Source organism: Saccopteryx bilineata, chromosome 5 (genome assembly GCF_036850765.1).
Source record: "Saccopteryx bilineata isolate mSacBil1 chromosome 5, mSacBil1_pri_phased_curated, whole genome shotgun sequence".
Taxonomy (NCBI): domain Eukaryota; kingdom Metazoa; phylum Chordata; class Mammalia; order Chiroptera; family Emballonuridae; genus Saccopteryx; species Saccopteryx bilineata.
The window spans coordinates 33,850,306-33,865,930 of NC_089494.1; the positions used below are offsets into that span (position 1 = coordinate 33,850,306).

A 15,625-nucleotide genomic window follows, 5' to 3' on the forward strand; every position below is an offset into this window, starting at 1 on the left:
AAACCAAGGAAGTACTGATTTTTGTCACCCAGGAAATGGCATGCCCTCCTCTGAGGCACGTATATTTCTCCTCACCACCTCAGCATCTTAGTTCCTGTAAAGGGTTTGGCTTGTTTTTTTCACCCCTGCTTTAGATGTCCTTTTTAAAATCAACTTTTGAATAGAAAGATTATTATTCATATCAGCAACTTATCAGTCTTCCACAGAGAACTTCAAATTGCAGATTTTGCCAAAACATGATGACCAAATAAGAAGTTTTATTATTACTTTCTTACACATGTAATTTTAACTTCTGCTTCAAGATTTAATATTGGTGAGAAATTTACAACATGCCTTTCTATTCATTTTTGTCTTGCACACTCATGCCTTTTAATTTATTTTTGTCAGGATCACAAACTCTGCACCACTGGCAACAACTTGCTCAACCAAATTTAGGAACCATTCTTGACCCACGACCAGGTGTCATCACTAAAGGCTTTACCCAGCTGCCTAAGGATGCCGTTTATCACCTCTCAGATTTAGAGGAGGATGAAGAGGAAGGTATCACTTTTCAGGTTCAGCAGTCTCTTCAAGTGGAACAGAAGCCTATAAATTCCAAGCCAGCAACAGGAACCTTTCTGCTGCCCATTACTTCAGCAGGTGGTCCGGTTACAGGTGAGAAGAGTGCTCAGTTGACGTGAGTCCAGTAACTAGTAAAACTTCACATCCTGACTTACTGTATGGTCAGCTGACCACCTCTATTTAAGTCTCACTGCAGTGTACTTACTCTTGTAAGATAATATAATAATACTCTAGAAGTCTAGAGCATTTAGTGGCCCTTCTGTTTCTACTTCATCTTAGCCAGCCCACATAAATAGATTGGGCAGAGAAAGAGAGATCAGTTCAGTCACTGGCTAGCAGATATTTTGGGCTCAGGACCTCTCTACACTCTTAAAAATCATTGAAAATTCCAGAGAGCTTGTTTCTGTGGGTTATATTTGTTGATAATTACTACATTAAAAAGGAAAACTTAAGAAATTATGAAAATATTTAATTCACTTAAAATTGATTATTACATGCTAACATAAATATGTTTTATGAAAAAGCTATTTTTTAAGTAGTGGGAAGAATGGCTTTATTTTATAATTTTGCAAAGCGCTAATTTATGACTTAATAGAGGATAGATTCTCATATCAGTTCCACGTTCAGTTTATTATTATTTGTGTTTCGGTTGAAGAATGTGAAAAAGTGGAGTCTCACCCAGCTGTAGTTGGAGAAGGAAAGAGTATTTTATTAGCCTCTTCAGGTATCTTTGCGTATTCTTTGGTTTGACACCAGAGCTCGATAAGTGGTAGTTTAAGGTTTGTAGCAACATGGAATCTGAAACCTTATCAGTGAACTTTTCATACGCTGTTACATTAAAATTTATTGGTCTGTCCTATACTTTGAATGCATTTTTCCCCGTGCATGATATTGTAACATCATGCATTGTTCACTGAGTAATGCAGATCTTCATTAATGCCACTTTTCATTAATAACACATTTCGTTATATGTTAAAATCACGTTAATATCACTACCTGTCATCAGATGAGTCTTTCAGTATTAGAACGCTTTCAAGTTCGTAGTGGAGGATGTTTTCCAAAATCTCGTTTTTACTTGAAAGTTCAAATTTTGTTCATGGCAGCAAATACTATCAGCTGTTTTTCTTGAAGAGATAGATTCACTACCTTCATTTTCAAGAAAATTTCTGCCAGATATCCAAGTCTGAATAACTGGAGTTAGTTAGCTGTTCCTTCAAGTAAAAATGGTGTCCCATGAAGAAACTTCAACTCAGTTGCACGTGTTTTTCCTCTAATATCTCAGTTTTTTGGCCGAGTACTTAATGATTACTCCCCATTTCATCACGCAGAATATTAAAAAGATTCAAGAGTCAAGATTACTACTTCATCAAGGACATTCTTTTGTGAATCTGCCATTTTGTTTTGTTGGGGCTTTTTACTACTATGAGTAAGACAACAGTGAAGAATACTAATACAATTTAGTGCCATTGCCTTGACTGCTAAGGAACCAGCAGTTTTACCCACCACTGCTTTGGACCAGCAGTGCAAGTGCTACCCCAGGTGAAAAGGCAGATACCATCTGAGCAGTGCTGTGGAAGTAGTTCTGATCTGTAGTCTCCTACAAGGTCTACAAACCATACTTTGAGAACCACTAGAGTAGACAGTTTGGCTAGAAACAGTGAATGACTAGATCTTGGTTGTTGGTTTGTTTTTTATTTTCAGAATATGCTTTTCTCTATTTTCTAAGCTTTTTAAATCCTTTTAAATTACAGTTTTAAAGTATTAAAGGATTCAGCTATATACTAACCAGTCAATACTAATACAATATTTATATTTATTTCCAGATTTGGGGACTTTTGTACAAATAACACTTGATAAGTGCTGTATTATAAATAAATAATAATGAACTTTTTATATTATTAACATGGTCTTTCAATTTTGTGTTTGATTCCCTAAAAATCTACTTCAGTTGCAACCTCAAACCCAGGAAAGTGTTTGTCATGCACAAACTTGACATTCACCTTCACCACCTGTAGGATACTACATCCCTCTGATATCACTCAGGTTACCCCCAGGTAGGTCTGGCAATTTGAGGCCTCACTTCTATCCTCAACTATGTTTTCATGCATGCCTTTTAAAAATTACTTTCATTTTAATTCCCAGAATTCTAATTAATGTTCTGTGATCATTTGTCTTTAGAATATTTTCGTGTTGTATCTTCTCATTTGATCATTATAAGTCTTTGAAGTAGGCGGGGCAAGTGACTGTGTGCTGTGTGAATAAAGAATATGAGACATAGAAAGCTCCTGGGACTGGTCCAAGGACAGAGAGGTAGTAAATGGCCCAACTGGGACCATCCCCACTGGGACTTAGCCAGACTGCAAGAGCTGTGGCATCAGTCCTTTCTATACCAGAGTACCCTCACTTCTGATTCCACCTGCAAGTTCCGGGAGTTCGCAGAAACACTCCCTGCTTTACTAATTTGCTAAAAGGACCCAGAACCTCACTGAAAGCTGTTATGCTCATGGTAACTGTTTATTACAAAGAAAGTTTTCAGGTTAAAATTAGCCAAAGGAAGTGATACGTGGATGCGAGTCTGGGAGGGTTCCACTTGCAAAGCTTCCCTTGTCCTTAGGATTCATTACTTCCCTGGCATTGATGTATGATAGTGCCAGCCAGGGAAGCTCACCCAAGTGTCAGTGCCCAGGGTTTTTTTGAAGCTTCAGTGTGTGGGCATGAATGATTGATTACCCATCTGGTTGAACTCACCACCAGGCCCACTGACAGAATGCCACCACTCTACACAGAAGCCCCCACCCTACGGCTCTTGGTGTGGCCAGCTCCATCCAAAAAAAGACATTTCTGTCATATATGGCATAGATTACCTCCCAGAAGCTGAGAGCAAGGCCAGAGCCCTCTAGGCAAGGCCTAAGTGTTTACTGTATTTCCCCATATATAAGACGCACTTGTTTTAGAAAATTTTGGGGTCTAAAAACTGGGTGCATCTTATACAGTGGTTGTGGCATTTCAAATGCCATAGATGGAATTGACAATGAGGCAATATATGAAGACAGTGATTTGTCATGAGACACAGATGAGGACAAACTAATGGATGGGAGTTTTGACAGTGATGAGCTGTATGAAGTTTATGATGAATAAAACTTGAATTCAATAGCTTTATATAATGCATTTTTTTTTCAAATTTTGAACCCCAAAATTAAGGTGCGCCTTTTTCATGGGGAAATACAGTACTACACAAGCTAGAACATGGATATTCTAACATGTAGTTGAGGGCTCTCAAATTAATAAGCCATAATGCTGCTATCTCTATCCTATCAATTCCCAAATAGAATCTAAGGTAGTTTTCAAAAATATGTAGAATATTACTACTAGAAGGAGAGAAGAAAAATAAAGCAAAGCATAAGAATAAGGCTAAAGAATGGATAGAGGAATAAAACTAGTGTGCAAATTGTACCATAAAGTTTTAAATACTTGCTAAGGTATTTGAATCTTAACTTTCCAGCTGCTGATACAGAGGGAAATAAACATTATGATTCAGTGTCTCAGTTAGAAGCAAATCAGTTCTTTCGGCCAGGGAACTGTTTGGGTGATATCCAATGAAGAACTCAATAAAGTCTATAATGAACAAACATATCTGCAATCTTTCTACATTGTTCTTATAGTCAACAAGATACATTTTATAAAATTGGTTCCTGAAGGGACTCTCAGTTCAGGTCAGTACCATTATATGAAGTGTCAGCTTAGGAAAGGACAGGCAAATTCTACACCAAAGGGACAGGGAGGAGGGACACTGGCAGTCCCTGGCATAGACCTGATCAGTTTAGAGATCCTTAGTTTGACCAAGCAGTCAATTGTTTGCATTTTGCTGCTTTTATACAAGTTGGTACTTCGGAAATAATTATTTAGTAATCCTAAACTTGCATTTTGTTACTAATCTTTATTAAAATCTTGGTATCTTAATACACTGAGTCTTTTCTGTTGAAATGAAAGTTTATCTGTTAAGTGTGATAACATTTGCTCAAGGGGGAAAATTGACTAAGGAAATACCCTCCCCATTCTGTTGCCATTTCTTATTTAGTTTTTTTTTTTTTCCTTAAAAAAAAACAAAACCTTTTTTTTCTTTCCCAGAAATCTTATGTTCTAACTCAAGGTTGAGAGTAATTTGTTCCATGATATTCTTATAATATATTGTTTGGAATTAAGATTTTTGAAAATTGGAATTTAACAGTAAAACTTTATTTTTTCTCAGTAATATACAATTGGAATAATAAAAAGAAATAAATTCTCCTTAGAAGAGCATCTTGGTGGGTGACGTCACGGAAATGGCGCCGTGAGAAGCGCGTCCGACAGCTCTCCCCTAAATCACAACAAATTTATCAACTAGAAACAGAAAATTTTATCCTCGGAGCATTCCGGAGTTCCACACAAACTGAAAGCAAAAGGACTGTTATCACTTGAATCTGAGAGACGAGGGTGTGGAGGAAGCTACCGCAGCAGCGACACTCATTCAAGCCGCGAGGGAGTGCGCCTGCGTGCTATCAATAAGACCACCCTCAGATGCCGATAAGAAAGAGGAAATCGAATATTATGGATACAAAAGAAAGAGAGGTAACACAAATAGATGTGGAAAAATCTATGGAGAAAAGACTTAACATATTGGAAGCCTTGCAGCTAAATGACAGAGAATTTAAAATAGAAATCTTAAAAATACTCAGAGATATACAAGAAAACACAGAAAGGCAATATAGGGAGATCAGAAAACAACTCAATGAACACAAAGAATATATTACCAAGGAAATTGAAACTATAAAAACAAATCAAACAGAAATGAAAAACTCAATTCACGAGCTGAAAAACGAGGTAACAAGCTTAGCTAACAGAACAGCCCAGACTGAAGATAGGGTTAGTGAAATAGAAGACAAACAACTTGAGGCACAACAGAGAGAAGAAGAAAGAGACTCAAAAATAATAAAAAATGAGAAAGCCCTACAGGAATTGTCTGACTCCATCAGAAAGAATAACATAAGAATAATAGGTATATCAGAGGGAGAAGAGAAAGAAAATGGAATGGAGAATATACTCAAACAAATAATAGACGAGAACTTCCCAAGCCTGTGGAAGGAACTAAAGCCTCAAATTCAAGAAGCAAACAGAACACCAAGTTTTCTTAACCCCAACAAACCCACTCCAAGGCACATCATAATAAAGATGACACAAACCAATGACAAAGAAAAAATTCTCAAGGCAGCCAGGGAAAAGAAGAGTACAACATATAAAGGAAGGCCTATTAGATTATCATCAGATTTCTCAGCAGAAACTCTACAAGCTAGAAGAGAGTGGACCCCAATATTTAAAGCCCTGAAAGAGAGGAACTTTCAGCCAAGAATACTATACCCATCAAAGCTATCCTTCAAGTATGAAGGAGATATAAAAACATTCACAAATACAGAAAAGATGAGAGAATTTATCAACAGAAAGCCCCCACTCCAGGAAATACTAAGGGGGGTTCTCCAACCAGATTCAAAGAACAAAAGAAAACAACACCACAAGTAACAGCTCCACCAAGAACACAATAAAACCAAACTTAAACTGTGACAACAAAGGAAAAAAAAGGGGGAGAGGATGGAGATTAACAGTAGCAAAGGATGATGAAGTGCAGAAATACTTATAAGATAGGGTACTACAATGAATATGGTAGGTACCCTTTTCATTACTTAATGGTAACCACCCTTAAAAAAAACACCACAAAAACACTTGACTTAAAAAAGGTAGCAACAGAGGAAAGAAGTATGGAACACAAACAAACAAAAACAAATGATAGAAAAACAAAAGAGAAGAATCAAACTAGATACAAAACTAACAGAAAGCAATTTATAAAATGGCAGTAGGGAACCCACAAGTGTCAATAATTACACTAAATGTAAATGGATTAAACTTACCAATAAAAAGACACAGAGTAGCAGAATGGATTAAAAGAAAATCTAACTATATGCTGCCTACAAGAAACACATCTAAGCAACAAGGATAAAAACAACTTCAAAGTGAAAGGCTGGAAAACAATACTCCAAGCAAACAACACCCAAAAAAAAGCAGGTGTAGCAATACTCATATCTAATAATGCTGACTACAAGACAGAAAAAGTACTCAGAGACAAAAATGGTCATTTCATAATGATTAAGGGGAAGTTGAATCAAGAAGACATAACAATCCTTAATATATATGCACCAAACTAAGGAGCACCAAAATATATAAGACAGCTACTTATTGACCTTAAAACAAAAACTAACAAAAATACAATCATACTTGGAGACCTCAATACACCGCTGACGGCTCTAGATCGGTCATCCAAACAGAGAATCAATAAAGATGTAGTGGCCTTAAACGAAATACTAGAACACCTGGATATGATAGACATCTACAGGACACTTCATCCCAAAGCGACAGAGTATACATTTTTCTCTAGTGTACATGGAACATTCTCAAGAATTGACCATATGTTGGGCCACAAAGACAATATCAGCAAATTTAGAAAAATTGAAATTGTACCAAGCATATTTTCTGATCATAAAGCCTTGAAACTAGAATTCAACTGCAAAAAAGAGGGGGGAAAACTCACAAAAATGTGGAAACTAAACAACATACTTCTAAAAAATGAATGGGTCAAAGAAGAAATAAGCGCAGAAATCAAAAGATATATACAGACAAATGAAAATGAAAATACAACATATCAGAATCTCTGGGATGCAGCAAAAGCAGTAATAAGAGGAAAGTTCATATCACTTCAGGCCTATATGAACAAACAAGAGAGAGCCGGAGTAAACCACTTAACTTCACACCTTAAGGAACTAGAAAAAGAAGAACAAAGACAACCCAAAACCAGCCGAAGAAAGGAGATAATAAAAATCAGAGCAGAAATAAATGAAATAGAGAACAGAAAAACTATAGAAAAAATCAATAAAACAAGGAGCTGGTTCTTTGAAAAGATCAACAAAATTGACAAACCCTTGGCAAGACTCACCAAGGAAAAAAGACACAGGACTCAAATAAATAAAATCCAAAATGAAAGAGGAGAGATCACCACAGACATCATAGAAATACAAAGAATTATTGTAGAATACTATGAAAAATTATATGCCACCAAATACAACAATCTAGAAGAAATGGATAAATTCCTAGAACAATACAACCTTCCTAGACTGAGTCATGAAGAAGCAGAAAGCTTAAACAGACCAATCAGCAGGGAGGAAATAGAAAAAACTATTAAAAATCTCCCCAAAAATAAAAGTCCAGGCCCAGACGGTTATACTAGTGAATTCTATCAAACATTCAAAGAAGACTTGGTTCCTATTCTACTCAAAGTCTTCCAAAAAATTGAAGAAGAAGCAATACTTCCAAACACATTTTATGAGGCCAACATAACCCTCATACCAAAACCTGGCAAGGATGGCACAAAGAAAGAAAACTACAGACCAATATCTCTAATGAATACAGATGCTAAAATACTAAACAAAATACTGGCAAACCGAATACAACAACATATTAAAAAAATAATAAATACATCATGATCAAGTGGGATTCATCCCAGAATCTCAAGGATGGTTCAACATACGCAAAACGGTTAACGTAATACACCATATCAACAAAACAAAGAACAAAAACCACATGATCTTATCAATAGATGCAGAAAAGGCTTTTGATAAAATACAACACAATTTTATGTTTAAGACTCTCAACAAAATGGGTATAGAAGGAAAATATCTCAACATGATAAAGGCCATATATGATAAACCATCAGCCAACATCCTATTAAACGGCATAAAACTGAGGACTTTCTACCTTAAATCAGGAACAAGACAGGGTTGTCCACTCTCTCCACTCTTATTCAACGTGGTGCTAGAAGTTCTGGCCAGAGCAATCAGACAAGACAAAGAAATAAAAGGCATCCATATCGGAAAAGAAGAAGTAAAGCTATCACTTTTTGCTGATGATATGATCCTATACATCGAAAACCCGAAGGACTCCACAAAAAGATTATTAGAAACAATAAACCAATACAGTAAGGTCGCAGGATACAAAATTAACATACAAAAGTCCATAGCCTTTCTATATGCCAACAATGAAATATTAGAAAACGAACTCAAAAAAATAATCCCCTTCACGATTGCAACAAAAAAAATAAAATACCTAGGAATAAACATAACAAAGAACGTAAAGGACCTATATAATGAAAATTACAAAGCATTGTTAAGGGAAATCGAAAAAGATACAATGAGATGGAAAAATATTCCTTGTTCTTGGATAGGAAGAATAAATATAATCAAAATGGCCATATTACCCAAAGCAATATACAAATTTAATGCAATTCCCATCAAAATCCCTATGAGATTTTTTAAAGAACTGGAACAAAAAATCATCAGATTTATATGGAACTATAAAAAACCTCGAATAGCCAAAACAATCCTAAGGAAAAAGAATGAAGCTGGGGGCATTACAATACCTGACTTTAAACTATATTATAGGGCCACGATAATCAAAACAGCATGGTATTGGCAAAAAAATAGACACTCAGACCAATGGAACAGAATAGAAAGCCCAGAAATAAAACCACATATATATGGTCAAATAATCTTTGATAAAGGGGCCAACAACACACAATGGAGAAAAGAAAGCCTCTTCAACAAATGGTGTTGGGAAAACTGGAAAGCCACATGCAAAAGAATGAAACTCGACTACAGCCTGTCCCCGTGTACTAAAATTAATTCAAAATGGATCAAAGACCTAAATATAAGACCTGAAACAATAAAGTACATAGAAGAAGACATAGGTACTAAAATCATGGACCTGGGTTTTAAAGAACATTTTATGAACTTGACTCCAATGGCAAGAGAAGTGAAGGCAAAGATAAATGAATGGGACTACATCAGAATTAAAAGTTTTTGCTCAGCAAGAGAAACTGATATCAAAATAAACAGACAGCCAACTATATGGGAACTGATATTTTCAAACGACAGCTCAGATAAGGGCCTAATATCAAAATTTACAAAGAACTCATAAAACTCAACAACAAACAAACAAACAATCCAATAAAAAAATGGGAAGAGGACATGAACAGACACTTTTCCCAGGAAGAGATACAAATGGCCAACAGATATATGAAAAGATGCTCAGCTTCATTAGTTATTAGAGAAATGCAAATCAAAACTACAATGAGATACCACCTCACTCCTGTTAGATTAGCTATTATCAACAAGACGGGTAATAGCAAATGTTGGAGAGGCTGTGGAGAAAAAGGAACCCTCATTCACTGTTGGTGGGACTGTAAAGTAGTACAACCATTATGGAGGAAAGTATGGTGGTTCCTCAAAAAACTGCAAATAGAACTACCTTATGACCCAGCAATCCCTCTACTGGGTATATACCCCAAAACCTCAGAAACATTGATACGTGAAGACACATGTAGCCCCATGTTCATTGCAGCACTGTTCACAGTGGCCAAGACATGGAAACAACCAAAAAGCCCTTCAATAGAAGACTGGATAAAGAAGATGTGGCACATATACACTATGGAATACTACTCAGCCATAAGAAATGATGACATCAGATCATTTACAGCAAAATGGTGGGATCTTGATAACATTATAAGGAGTGAAATAAGCAAATCAGAAAAAAACAAGAACTACATGATTCCATACATTGGTGGAACATAAAAATGAGACTAAGAGACATGGACAAGAGTGTGGTGGTTACCAAGGGTGGGGGGGGAGGGAGGACATGGGAGGGAGGAAGGGAGAGAGTTAGGGGGAGGGGGAGGGGCACAGAGAACTAGATAGAGGGTGACGGAGGACAATCTGACTTTGGGCGAGGGGTTTGCAACATAATTTGATGACAAAATAACCTAGACATGTTTTCTTTGAATATATGTACCCTGATTTATTAATGTCATCCCATTACCATTAATAAAAATTTATTAAAAATAAAATAAAATAAAATAAAAATAAAATAAAAAGAAGAGCATCTTAGGTTTAATTATGAAAGGTGTTTTCTGAAAAGTCAGTTGTTTACTCATGAATTATTATCTCTTGGGATATTTTATTTTATAGAATGAATATACTAATAAAAATTTCTAAAGATTACTTTAATATTTAAATTTCTTTGATTTTTATCATAAAATTTAATTATATTCCAACACAGTTAAAATTTTAAGAATAAATTTAGGAGTATAGTACACTTTGTTTGATATCCTATGAAAAGAAATATTTTGGTAAATTAATAATTAAGTTACAAATTACAAATAATTAGCCAGTCATTGAAGTAACATCAAAATTTTCATTCCTCAGATCTCTACCACAGAGTTCAATTATTGATTTATTGCCAATTCCTATATATTTACTGTCAATAACTACTGTAATTACTTAAATATTGACTTGGAGATGGCTTTTTATTCTTAAACTGTCTCTTTAATTTTTTTTTTTGAAGCTCTGGGTTCCCTTCATTATCCTGTGGAAGCAGCAGTAGCAGTTCATCAAACACGGCAGTGAATTCTCCTGCTGTGTCCTATAGACTCAGCATTGGCGAATCAGTCACCAGCCGACGAGATTCCACTGTTACCTTGAGCAGCACCACAAGCTTGGCCAAGCTTCTACAAGAACAAGGCATCTCTGCTAAAGCGTATCACAGCTCAGTTTCAGAGAACCCCCTCCTGCAACCTCACCCTAAAGCGCTGGCTATTCCTTCCACACCCCCAAACTCACCATCTCACTCACCTTGCCCTTCTCCTTTGCCCTTTGAGCCTCGAGTACATCTCTCTGAAAATTTCTTGGCCTCCCGACCGGCTGAAACATTCCTCCAGGAGATGTATGGCTTGAGACCTTCCCGGAACCCTCCTGACATTGGCCAGTTGAAGATGAACTTAGTCGACAGGCTGAAGAGACTGGGAATAGCCAGGGTGATCAACACCCCTGATGCCCAGGAAAAGGGAAGAAGCCAAGAGGCAGAAATTGGTCTTCAAAGACCAGACTCTACTCTGTATTTAAATTCAGGTAGCAATTTACTGAGTGGATTGAGGAGGAATCAGAGCCTTCCCGTCATGATGGGAAGCTTTGGCTCCTCAGTTTGCACACCCTCACCAAAAATGGATATCGTAAAGGAGGACTGAGGTTCAGCAATTGACTTTTATACAAATGAGCAGATGAAGGTAGATTTGCACTGATACACGTTGTCTGGTCTGACTGAGAGAAAAGGAAGGTTGCAGATGGGTTGTGGATGTGGGAAGAGGAAAGTGAAAGAAACAATTGGGAAGAGGCCTAGTGAATGAGGTCTCATAAAGTGAAAGTATAAATGAATGGGTTGTGAGTATTTGGAGACAGAAAAGTTTAATGCGCTTCTTCAGCTGGGGATTCTTGTCTTGAAAATAAAAAGTGACCAGAAAATAAATTCAGTAATATTGAAATATACCAGGAATACTTAACTTGCTAGTACATTTACTTTTGTTAAGCATAAGCACAAAATGCCCATGTTAAGAGATGGGAAGAGAAAAGGAGCAGCTTCTAGACTTACCTAGAAAAAGCTGTTCTGGAAGGTTACTGGGGTACACTGTTGTTGAGACAGCAGTGAAGTGGCTTTTCCATTTCCCCTGATGTCTGGTTCAGTTTCACTTCATCAAATGGCAAGCTCACAGCCTTAGCAAGCAAGGAATTTCACCTTTTTCACAAGATCAGATTAGTGGAGACTCTTATTTGCTTTCTATTTTCAGGACTTTGAGTCTCTGGGAGCCCAAACACTACCCAAATTCCTTTTGTATTTGTGATTAACAAAAGTTCATTTTTAAAATTTGTATTTTTATACAACATTCAAAAAATACAACATGTGTGGAAGTAGGAGAGATTTATTTTAAGAAGGAAATATGGGTGAATTGGAAGTAAGGAAACTTGTTTTCAGAATATTCTGGATAAGTGTAGTGGCCAAGGAGTATGAACATAACTGAATTTCCTTGGAGGCTGGACGGGGTTACATCAGAAGTACAATCAGTAGGAATTAGAGAATGTTGTATATATATATGTTTGTATATTTTTTAATAAGGGAAGTTGGTTGCAACTAAACTTTTTTCCAAAGTGAACTATGCATATTTGTAGTGAAAGATGATGTGTATTTGCACAAAAATTCTCAGGCACATTAAATTATTTATTATAAGCTGAAGTAAAACCCAGGTGCTTGCTGTGAGACTTTTTTTTAAATGTAAAACAAAATTAAAACATCTGCCTTTTTCTAGATATCTGAAATTATAGAATGTACTTTTAATGGGAGAGTCAGAACTTGCTCTTTCTGTTTTCTTTCTTGTTTTTTACATAATATGTGAAATAGCAAAGTAAACGTGGGAAATTCGGTTTCAGCATGTGACAAACTGGCTGTGAATTGGGAAGAAACAGATCTGTTTTCTGGGTGTTGCTGATCAAGGTCTGCTTATCAGATAACAGGGCTCTATCTGAACAAGGCAGTTCAGAAAGAAATACCATTATGTGAATGGCATAGTGGAGAGAAGATGAGGAAGGGAACTGATTATTTTTAAAATGCAAGGCATTGACTTGACTTTTCGGTACTTAATTTACAGATCTTTTGCTCCTTTGTTCTGACTTAACTGAAAGGAATTTTCTGAATTCTTTAAAAAGAGAAACATCAACTTGTTGTTTCACCCATTCATAATTCACAGTTGACTCCTGTATGTGCCCTGACCGGGGATCGAACCTGCAATCTTGGTGCATCAGGACAATGCTTTAACCAACTGAGCTACCCAGCCAGGGCTTGACTTACAAATCTTGCTCCTGTGGTTCTCACCAATATACTTTTCCCCCCATCAATATAGTTATTCCTAGATCAGAGGAGGGTCCTTCCTCTTCTTGATGTGCCTTTCCTACATGACGAGCTATGTGCTCAAGGTAGTAGAAAAACCAACATGAGTACAGTGGTAAGAATGTATGTTTTCCATGCTTTTTAGAGTCTTTTATTAAAACTTTTCTAGATAAATTTATGAAAAATAGTGAAAGTATCCTGCCCTCCTCTCTCCTCTCAGTCATGCTGAGGTCAGCAGACGGTACACATACATATATTTAGGAAGAATTTCAGCAGGTCCATCAGTGAATATAAGTGTCCTTGAATCTGGTAGGCAATGGCCAGAAGAATTCCTGATGTTGTTTCCAAAATATCGCAATTCGCTTTTTGAAAAATAGTGTTTGAGTTTCTACTTCATAAAGTAACTCTGGGGTGCTTGTTTTTAGCTGATTCTTAAAGCTTTTTATTTATTCTCCAAGAAAGTAATCTTCCTGTTTCTAGTTTCTAAGACTTAAGGAAGTAAGAAAATGTAACTAGGGCCAGAGAGTAGTAAAAAAAATGTTAACTTATCAGATTTATGTCTATTATATAAATATCTATAAATTAAATATCTTAAATTAAGATTTTGGAGTATTCTTTATAATTAGTAAACTTTCTATAACCAATGCTAAAATGATCACTCTGGAGGCAGGGCAAGGGCGTCTTCACAGCTAAATAAAGTACATCTGAACAAAGGGAACCAGACTTAAGTTTTTGAAAATTAGAATGTTTCTGTTCCACCAGAAACATGCTAATTGTATACTGGTGCATGCTTGTCTCTAGAATTGAATTGTCTTGAACTGGGTTTGACTGTTCTCTGAAGTTTCCACCTAAAATCATCTGTTGTACAGCTGAATCTGTATTATAACAAACTTGTGTGCAAAGACAGTAAGAACTGGAGCCTTACAGCAAGTTCCTCCTCAATTTATCTGTTACGCTTTAACAATTTAGTTTTTCTAATATCAGCTGTGTATGTACTTTTATGCCAATATAGGAAACTACTTTTTCCTCCTTCGAGAAGGTTCTCAGTGATTATACCTCAGGTATTTCTGAGTATCCTATTATATAGTAGGAGGGATACCTTCCTAAGCTCAGAATTAAAAATTCTCTTGAATTATGAGGATCCCAAATCTTCTGTAAATAACCTAAGGCATGCGTCTTAGAGAAAAGTTAATGATCATTGTTAAAGTAGTTTTTTTTAAAAAGTTTTAGACTATATTTCCGTGATTTGACACAAATGAACAGGCTTTGGCAAAGGGAGGAAATAAGTTAGAGGCAGCTCACAACCGGAGTCTTCTCTATACTGGGTGTATTATAGACAGTATTCAGCCTGGTTTTTTTCTGGCCACTGTAGTACAAACTAGTAGTACTATTGGTTGTTAACATTGACTGTTGACACCTGAAATTAGAGCTCTGATAATGGCCCACTCCCTTGATGTCAGGTGCCTGCAGGCCTGTCCTCCCAAGTACAGCAGATGGTGTCCACTCGGAGTGGTTTGCACTGCAGAGCACAGCTACCTAAGAGTGGAAAACGCCCTCTGGGGCAGCCAGGAAACAGTGTTGCTTGATACCTGGGGCTTGACTTTTGTCAAACAGCTCTTTGTTTCTCCTATCTTTTTGCTTTGTCAAATGTAAATCAGATAATAAACATGAGTATCTTCTTAAATTTTCATTTGTCTTCATGTGTATTTGTCCCAGTTCTTTTCACAGGTAGTCCTGCATGAAGGCTTTCCTTTCCATTGTGTTGTGTTTTGTTTGAGTTTTTTTGGTTGGTACAGAAAACCACCTCTATTTGTCAAACCAACACAAAACAAACCAACAGTAGTTGTAAGTAGTAAACACCTTATTACATTTTCTTAGATACTTTTAAAAAATAGAATAGAGGGAGTGTCTATATATGTCATACTTTTTCCTTAGTAAAGTAACAGCAACAAAAAATAAAATCTGAAGTCATTGATAATGCAAGTCTTTAACTTAAAAAAATTGAGGAAGTATGAAGCAATTCTTTTTTTTGTCATCCACAATATGTTGTTGATGTTCTGTAACCGCACAGAAACTTCATTTCTAAATGTTTCATTTATTTATTTATTTATTTACAGAGACAGAGATAGAGTCAGAGAGAGGGATAGACAGGGACAGACAGACAGGAACGGAGAGATGAGAAGCATCAATTATCAGTTTTTCGTTGCGACACCTTAGT

General features: G+C 36.3%; 1 protein-coding gene across 1 annotated transcript in view; it reads left to right on the top strand.

Moving 5' to 3' along the window:
* Nucleotides 1-15,097, top strand: part of TRAK2 (trafficking kinesin protein 2) — a 69,693-nt gene extending 54,596 nt beyond the window's left edge. The window contains exons 14-16 of the mRNA XM_066233229.1: nt 388-654; nt 2,510-2,615; nt 11,038-15,097. Coding sequence (XP_066089326.1) covers nt 388-654; nt 2,510-2,615; nt 11,038-11,716 — 1,052 coding nt within the window. The 3' untranslated portion in view covers nt 11,717-15,097. The remainder of the gene's footprint in view (nt 1-387; nt 655-2,509; nt 2,616-11,037) is intronic.
* Nucleotides 15,098-15,625: the final 528 nt, after the last annotated feature.